We start from the raw sequence: 9,706 nt of genomic DNA, 5'->3' as shown, positions 1-9,706 counted from the left end.
CTCACCCACTTTATAATTGATGAGATAAAAAAAAAAGAATTTTTGATGTTTTTATATTTTCAAATATCGACAATCAAACTTGTCATTTTTAAGCTTTTAGGTATGGGTATAGTAGGGGTGGTTTTTAGGGGTCTTGCCGAACTTTCTCACTCCCCCTATAATTAGCGAGACAAAAAAAGAGAATTTTTGACGTTTTTATATTTTCAAATATCGACAATCAAAATTGTCATTTTTAACATTGTGCGCGCGGATATATTAAGGGTGGTTTTTATGGATCTTGCCGAACATTCTCACCCACTTTATAATTGATGAGATAAGAAAAGAGAATTTTTGACGTGTTTATATATTTAAATATCTACAATCAAAATTGTTATTTTTAACATTTTAGGCGCTGATATATTAAGGGTGGTTTTTAGGGGTCTTGCCGAACTTTCTCACTCCCTCTATAATTGATGAGATAAAAAAACAGAATTTTTGACGTTTTTATATTTTTAAATATCGACAATCAAACTTGTTACTTTGAAAATTTTAGATGTGGATATATTAAGGGTGGTTTTTAGGAGTCTTGCCGAACTTTCTCACCCACTCTATAATTAGTGAGATAGAAAAAGAGAATTTTTGACGTTTTTATATTTTCAAAAATCGACAATCAAAATTGTTATTTTTTAAATTTGAGGCGCGGATATATTGAGGGTGGTTTTTAGGGATCTTGCCGAACATTCTCACCCACTTTATAATTGATAAGATAAAAAAAAAGAATTTTTGACGCTTTTATATTTTTAATTATCGACAATCAAACTTGTCAGTTTGAAAATTTTAGGTGTGGATATATTAAGGGTGGTTTTTAGGAGTCTTGCCGAACTTTCTCACCCACTCTATAATTAGTGAGAAACAAAAAGAGAATTTTTGACGTTTTTATATCTTTAAATATCGACAATCAAAATGGTCATTTTTAACATTTTAGGTGCAGATATATTAAGGGTGGTTTTTAGGGGTCTTGCCGAACTTACGCAACCACTCTATAATTATTGAATTAAAAAAAGAGAATTTTTGACGTCTTTATATTTTCAAATATCGACAATCAAACTTGCATTAGGCAGGTTTAAATAATGGGTGATGTGTGGGTAAGAAGGTTCGGCAAGACCCTGAAAACCACCCTGAATATGTCCTCACCTAAAATTTTAAAATTGACACGTTTGATTGACGATATTTGAAAATACAAAAACGTCAAAAATTCTCTTTTTCTATCTCACTAATTATAGAGTGGGTGAGAAAGTTCGGCAAGACACACAAAATCCGCCCTTAATATATCCGCACCTGAAATGTTAAAAACGACAATTCTGATTGTCGATATTTAAAATGCAAAAATGTCAAAAATTCTCTTTTTTTACCTCTCTAGTTATAAAGGGAGTGAGAAAGTTCGGCAAGACCGGTAAACTCCACCCCTACTATACCCACACCTAAAATGTTAGAAATGACAAGCTTGATTGTCGATATTTGAAAATACAAAAACTTCAAAAATTATCTTTTTTACCTTTTATCTCAAATATATTATATACATATATACATATTAAGGGTGGTGTTTAGAGGTCTTGCCAAACTTTCTCACTGCCTCTATAATTAGTGAGATAAAAAAGAGAATTGTTGATATTTTTATATTTTAAAATATCGACAATCAAACTTGTCACTTTTAACATTTTAGGTGTGGATATATTAAGAGTAGTTTTTAGTAGTCTTGCCGAACATTCTTACCCACTCTATAATTAGTGAGATAAAAAAAGAGAATTTTTACGTTTTTATATTTTCAAGTATCGACAATCAAAATTGTGTTTGGCATGTTTGAATAATGGGTGATTTGTAAGGGTATGTAACCCCTCAAAAAAAATCACAAAAACTTCTTCCGATGGAATATCATTTTCTGTCATCCTAAATGATTTGGGCAAAATAAAATTCGGGGAAAAAAATCTTTAATTTCAATGATATGAACGTTCGTAACTTCAAGTACATGAGTATATCTAATTCTAACCAAACTAGAAAAACAGCTGGACGAATCTCTACGATTTAAACAAACGGGATAGGAAACAGACAATTCACTCCTAAATGTAGAAAAAAAAACAAGTGTTATAATATTCTTTGTAACTTGCATTTTTCTGTAACTTTGCTTCGGGGTGTTGGTTCAATCCGACTTTGATTTTTTTTGTATAGGCACGGCACTGATTCTATATATTTTTTTTCCGAAGGATTTGCAAACGAAAGAAAGAAAACTTGTCAAATATCCGGGTTTTGCGAGATCTTCGGATCAATAAAATGTTGAAAAATCAAAAAAGATGTTGAGGAAATGATTATTCTCACGACAAATATGAATTTTGCGAAAGATAGAAATCAGCGGTTAACAGACGACAGAATTTGAACGGTTAGAATCGTTTGCAAATTAATTTTTTTACTCACAAATCTGACATAATAGCCACCAGTCTAGCTGCTAACTTCACGCCAATGCAGGGTATCGGGACATGACGTGAAGTTGACAACTAGCCTGGCGGCTGATTACAAATACAGTTACAAGACACACACAGTGCATGTCAATTTTGTCTGACTTTTTCTGCATTTTGCAACGTCTTTCGCAAAATTTAGGGTCACCATCATGAAGGCGTGGCCCTTGGAAAATCTGATATATCTCGAAAATTCTTCTATTATGTCAGAATTGTGCGTAAAAAAATTAATTTGTAAACGACTCTAACCGTTCAAATGCTTTTGTCTGCTGCCCGCTGATTTATATCTGTTACAAAATTCATTTGTCGAGAAAATAATCATTTCCTCGACAAATTTTTCGATTTTTCAAAATTTTATTGATACGAGGATCTCGCAAAACCCGGGATATTCGACAAGTTTTCTTTCTTTCGTTCGCAAATCCTTGGGAAAAAATGTATTTTGAGTCAGTGCCGTACCTATGAAAATGAGAATTCAAAGTCGGATTTAAACAACACCCTTACCCCTTGCTTGACACACTAGAGTGCAAATCACCCCCAGCCCACTTGTGAAAGTCGTAATTTTGTGTATTTTTACTGGCTATTTTAATTTCTTTAATATTAGTAATTTTTTCTTTTTGGCCATATAACCCATATAACTTTAAAATGAGAAGTTCTAAAAATAAGAAAAAAGCTCATAAGAAGTTCTAAAAAAATGGTCAAGTTGAAATAATCAATTATTTATTTGTGGAGTGCGATGCACCCCAGTGTTTCAAATACGTCACTCTGCAGAAATATGTCAAGGATTAAAAATCGTTTTAAAAAAACTTAATCGCAAAAGATAAATCTAAATTTATAAAGGTATAAGATTTATGTGAGAAATAAAAATAAAACCTGGATCCAGAATCCTGCTCGTACCTTGCTTGCGCTTCATCCAAGCTCTGGTCTGTGATGTTCATAATAGATTGAAGAATTTCACCGATATCCTGCTTCCTGGCTTCCACGGTTTGGTCAGGCCCTTGGGCCGATCCTTCCGCGGGTCCCATATTACCATAAGCTCCAGTTTGTCCTCCTTGACCTTGATTCCCACCCATCAAACCAACACTTGATCCACTGTGCTGTAGCATTCTACTGGATTCATCCATCAAACGAAAAAGTCGGGCGCTGATATATTTCTCGCTCTGGTGTAAAAATGAACGAAATCCAGAGACAAAGAAACTTAACACTTGCCACCACTAGCTCGGTAGTGTACCAAATTGTTCGAGGCGCCAAATTCACAAAACAAATCTAAATCTTCTAGGTCACGTACTCGGAGACATGCGATCCTGTTGGAGGTTAGCTGCCTTCTTTGTCTATAAATTGACTTTCCTCTTCTACTGTGCTTCTCACTGAGACCCTTTTTATTGGTAGAGAAAGTAAGCGCACACTTCTTAACATGAAAAATAGTCTCGCTTGATTTCTTAGTATACCTTCTTTTGTTTTGACGGATTATTGAACTTTACGTGTGCACGGATTCAAGGTCGCGCTCGCGAAAGCTGGCGTGCTCCTTTATCTCGTCACTTCTGCACTTTTATCGAACTATCAACAAAGAATTCTTAGAGCGGGGACTTTTCAACATATCTCGTGCCAACCGTTTTACACGAACATGTCATGAACAAAGAACACTCCGCCCATCATCCAATAAATACATGGTCTAGCCACGCGCAAGTAAAAAAACCGAACCAATAAGGACCCACCACTTAATTTCTCCATCTTGAATAAGTAACGCGGCAAATGTAAGGGATTTTAAAATGTAAGATGTAAGCATAAAAATTTCTTGTACTTTTGAGGTGTAGAAATATTTGAATCCTAATAAAATGTATTATAATAATGTTGAAGATCGCTTAAGGAAAATGCGGATTAACTACAATTTTAGGTTATGTGTTTTATAACCTCTTTCTGTGGACGAAAAGTGATATATCTGTGTCAAATAAAATGAAATTTAAATGAAGTGGGAAAGTTCTGCATAAAGAAAATTATATAATGCAGTGAAGGTTGGCCGTTTGACTGGGAAACCTGGCAAAACGGGAATTTTATGAGACCGGGACTTTGATTTAAGTTTTATTTTAACCGCTTTTAAATAATTTCCTAAATTGAGATTTTTATAAATTATTACATCATTTAGTTTAGAATGATTAATTCGAAAGTCTTTCACATGAAAAATTTTCCATTTTAGATTTTAATTTTTCAGCATATATTTTTATTAAAATAATTTGAAAACACTGTTTTGAGAGTTAAAACAAATTTAAAACTAGAAGTTTTTAAAATCTAACATTCTTTCTAAAAAACAGGATGACCGCAGGACTGGAAAACCGGAAATTTTATAAATTTTCAAAAGAAATATTTGCCCAAGTTAGATTTGAACAGTTTTTTAATAATTTAAGTGCAGTTTTGAGGATTTAAACAATTAAAAACTAAAAGGATTTGAAGTTGAAAATTTTTGATGAAAAACTGTTTTAATTGATCAACTAAAGATATAAATAAATAAATAATTTAAAAAATGGATATGTACTCTATGTATAGAAATCTGAACAATAATTGATTTGACCATACAATTATATATCCGTTCAAAATTTGAGAATTTCCAGATTGTAACTTTTTCAATCTGAAAGTCGGGATAAGAATTGAAATTAATATATCGTTTATTCCAATAATTTTATTTTTGAATCAAATTTTTCCTGATTCATCAATAATATATTTTTCATTCAGAGTTTCAGGTATTCCATTGTATAATTATTTATATTAAATTTAATGAATAAATTTATTAATATATTATTTTTATTAATTTTTTCAGCTATTAAAAAAATGTAAACGTGCGTTTTACTATTTTCAACTTAAAAATAAATCCATAATACAGTCATAATTAAAGGTTTTTATTAAATTAAAAATACTGTGAGTCTAAATTATTTCATTTTTATCCAGCGACTGAGAGCGACATGCGTGAAGAGCGTAAAATCCGCTCCTCGCCAGCTCTTCTCCTGTTTATATTTTCTCAGCGTTACGAGCGAGGATGCTCCATGCGAGCTTCGCCAGCTTCGCGAGAACGGGGACTGAGGGGCCGTATCATAGATGCGTTATTCGATATCTGAACCGTTCCCCAAATCCAAAGGCTGAATTATAACGAGGAGAAGAGTTTCTTTGTTCGGGGCGCTCATATAACGGAATCAGGGGCGAGTCCAAAAAAAATATTTGAGGGGGGGGGTGTCTAAAAACCTCCCCTGGATCCGCCACTAAGCAGAATATACATTTCATTAGATGGCACTGCGTCACACGCTATATAGTTTAATAGGTCACATTATTTGTAGGCTTTACTTGAACTTTACTTTTAAATTTATATTTTAAATATGATCTGTGATTAATCTATTTATATATTTTGTTGGAAATTCATATACTTTTTTCTAAAATTCATCTCTAGTTGAAAACTCTTTTTTTTTCTTTTCAAATTATATTTTTAAGTGATTTATAAATTTATCCAGTTAAAATTTCATCTCTTCGGTTTGAAATGTTATTACTTTTCATTTAAGACTGAACGGAAATATATTTTTTCATGAATAATTCTATGCTAAATGAGAATGAAAAAGATCAGAATTTCCTCAAATCTTATTGAACAAATTTAGTCATGCATTAAAATTTTTTGATTTTAAGAACAAATTATATAAACAAATGCATATTTTCGACATTTTGAAGCAAAAATAAATCGATTTTTTTATCTGATCTTGTTCAAATTATATTCAACAAATTAAGTCATGCACTAAAATTGGTCAATTTTAAGAAAATGTTATATAAACAAATGCATATTTTTGGCGTTCTCAAGCAAAAATAAATCGCTTTTTCATCTGATCTTGCTCAAATTATATTCAACAAATTTAGTTATGCATTAACACTTGTTAATTTTAAGAACAAATTATATAAACATATTCACAGTGGAACAGTTTGGAATTTTAAGCGTTTAAAATGAAAGTTCAACACATCTCTCATTGGGAAATGTTTCATTTAAACGATAGAGCATTTACACTTACTGTACAATACAAGAAACGTGTATGAATAAAACATTTAAGAGAATGGAACTATTTTAATTTACTTGTGTAGTCGTAAATTAATCTTTGAAACTGAAATTTTAACTATTCCGTTTTTAATTCAAAATTTAGCTTTTTCAGTTAAATTAAAAATATAAATGCTAGGTTAGAAATTTATGTTTCTGATAGAAAATTATGGAGTTTAGTTGACAGAAGTTGGGTTGGAAGATGAACTATGTTGCTGAAAACTCGGGTTTTTAGTTTTTCCCAATAAGAAATCATTTTTTCCCTGGGAATTAAAGTATCATTTGTTCATAAAAATTCAATTTTTTGTAGAAAGCAAAGATAGGAGAACAATAATCAGTGAATTATTCTCTCAAAAATAATTCTTATAAATAATATTAATATTGATAAAACATGTAACTATTTTGTTGAAACCCCGTTTATTTAAGGTAAAAATGTGTTTTATAACTGAACATTCAAGTATTCACGTTAAAGAGTCATTATTGAAGGCAAAAGTTAGTTTCTTCATTGGAAATTTCAACTACCTTAGTTTAGAAATTGATTTTTTCGTTAAAAATTTAACTACATTCTTGAAAACACGTTTTCTCGTTTGATAATTCATTTTCTCCAATGAAAAGTTAACTGCAAGTTTCTAGTTGCAAATTTTTCTATTTGAGTTTAAAATTTGACTACAAAATTAAATGAAAATTAATTTTTCTGTTTGAAAATTGAAACTGTTCTCTTTATGATTTGTGTTCTTGGTTAAATAATAACGTTTCTAACAACATATTGAACTTTTTAAACTTTCGAATAAACATTCCTCATGAATTTAACTTTATTTTTGATAATTTATATCTTTTCTGAAAATGTTTTCTTTTTGGTGTAAAATGAAGTGTCTTGGTTGAAAATTCTACTCCTTGCTTCAAAGTTAAGGTAAATTGTTGTAAGTTCATTTTATTTTTTACAAATTTAACTATTAATTTTAAAAAACGTTCTTCTTGGTTGAAAATGTATTTTATAATTGAAAATGTAATTATTGCAGTTCAAGGTTCATCATTTTATTTGAAAAATATAAAATTAAAGTACTTCATTAAATATTGTACTACTTGTTGATTGATTGAGGGGCTTAAATATTTGGTTGAAAATTCTTTTTTAGGTTTAAGGCCATGTGATGAGTGTAACAGCTGATCAAGTCAGCCCTAAGATCAATATTTTTTCACTCATATTGAAAAAGAAAAGTTTAAATAACGCGGAAATTTTTTGCGGGAAATGTTAATAAATATTAAAGGATTGTTTGTCGCCTTGCAAAGAGTTGTAGGAAGAAAAAAGTTTATTTATGCAAATAATGATTATAGACGGACACATTTAGGTTTTACAGCAGAAGCTTGACTTTTAACTTTCTCTGGCGGTAATTATGCAATCTGTTTTACCCACAGACCCCTAGAAGTTCGAAGTGGTCTACTCGTTGCGCTAGTGCTGCTTTGGCACAGCTGATACCAGACTGATACGTATGTCAGACCAAATATGTTTATTTGCATTTCAAGTGCAAACATTAGTTCTTGCATTATTGGTTATTGTAGTGTATTGACAACATTGCAAATTGCTTGCAGGGTTTGACGACAGCACGGTCGGTACTTCTCCAAAATAGAAATTAAAAAAAAACTTTTTTCACTATTCTAATTATTTAGGACCAGAGACAAATTCTTACATGCCTTCTATTTATCGTGCCAAATTTTTAACATGATATCTCATTCCGTGTGGGCGTAAGTTGGGAAAGAAAACTTCCACTGGTATTTTCTTCAAAAAAAATTTTTTCTCAAAATTTCCACCGGAACAAAGCAGAGACATTGACTTTATTACCTCCACTTTTATTTCCCAAAATTTCAGAGCGATACCTCATTTCGTTTAGACGTAAGTTGGGAAAAAAAATCGAAGACTAGGTTTGGTCACGTGACCCTCTCGTCACATGGCCTTAATTTGACTTTTTTAAGTCACAATTTAACAATTCAATTTTTTATTGAAAATTGACACGCTCAGAGCAAAAACGAACTAAAAAAAAAGTTACGGAAAAGAGAAGTAATAACACGCGAGAGCAAAAACTACCTAAGAATTAGCAGAGAGCCTTTGTTGCTGCCAAGACAAGCCTCGTGTAAAGCCGAAAATACGCGAACATGAACCGCGCTCACCCGACTTAACGAATGACGATCTAATCAGCTGTTGCTCAGATTTATTCTGGTTTTAAAATACTGAGTTACCATAGAATCATTACATTTGTTGCGTAGAGGAAAATATTTTCACCATATAATTGATTTTTTTACTAAAATGATAAATTTTTAACGGAAAACGGAATGTTTAATCTTTATCTAAATAAATCATATTACTAGGCAGTCTGATAAGTCCCTGAAAAATGAAACACGGAGACGTTTTTTTGGCCAAAGTCGGTTTTATTTTTCAACAGACTCTCCTTTTAGGCCGATACAGCGAGTCCAACGATTTTCTAACTTTTTGATACCGTCCGAAAAGTACTCGATCGGAAGGTCTCCAAAATACGCCTCAGTTTCAGCTATGAGCTCCTCATTTGAGTAAAAACGCTTACCGGTGAGCCATCTCTTCTGGTTAGGGAACAAGTAATAGTCGCTGGGGGCCAGGTCTGGTGTATACGGTGGCTGAGGAACCAATTCGAAGCCGATTTCATGCAATTTTGCTTGTGTAACTAAGCATGAATGAACACGCGCATTGTCGTGATGATAAAGCGGTTTTTTCTTCTTCAAATGCGGTCGTTTTTCGGCGATTTCGATTTTCAATCGGTCCAATAATGATGAATAGTATGCTCCGGTTAGGGTTTTACCTTTTTCAAGATAGTCCACGAATATTATGCCATGTGTATCCCAAAATACGGAGGCCATAACCTTTCCGACCCATTATTGCGTTTTTGGACGCTTCAGAGCACTTTGGCCCGGTGGAACCCACTGTTTTGCCTGTTGCGTTGACTCAGGAGTGTAGTAGTGGATACAGGTTTCATCCATGGTTATGAATCGGCGAAAAAACTCGGTCGGATTACGCGAAAATAATGCCAAATTCTGCTGGGAAGTTGTCACACGAATTCGTTTTTGGTCCACTGCACTGTGAGCAAACGCGGCACCCATCGCGCGCAGAGCTTCTCCATGCCCAAAACTGAATGCA

At 32.5% G+C, this 9,706-nt stretch overlaps 1 protein-coding gene across 7 annotated transcripts in view; it reads right to left on the bottom strand.

Annotated features, from left to right (window-relative positions):
• The window catches only part of LOC117179462 (homeobox protein extradenticle), a 374,818-nt gene extending 370,710 nt beyond the window's left edge, over nt 1-4,108 (bottom strand). For 5 of the 7 annotated variants that reach the window (XM_033371300.1, XM_033371301.1, XM_033371304.1 and 2 more), the window contains exon 1: nt 3,360-4,108. In XM_033371300.1, coding sequence (XP_033227191.1) covers nt 3,360-3,610 — 251 coding nt within the window. In that variant the 5' untranslated portion in view covers nt 3,611-4,108. The remainder of the gene's footprint in view (nt 1-3,359) is intronic. The other 2 variants (XM_033371302.1, XM_033371303.1) reach the window with 1 other exon arrangement.
• Nucleotides 4,109-9,706: the final 5,598 nt, after the last annotated feature.

Source organism: Belonocnema kinseyi, chromosome 9 (assembly GCF_010883055.1).
Source record: "Belonocnema kinseyi isolate 2016_QV_RU_SX_M_011 chromosome 9, B_treatae_v1, whole genome shotgun sequence".
NCBI lineage: Eukaryota > Metazoa > Arthropoda > Insecta > Hymenoptera > Cynipidae > Belonocnema > Belonocnema kinseyi.
The sequence above is the reverse complement of the archived record's forward strand: the minus strand, read 5'-3'. Positions and strand labels throughout refer to the sequence as shown.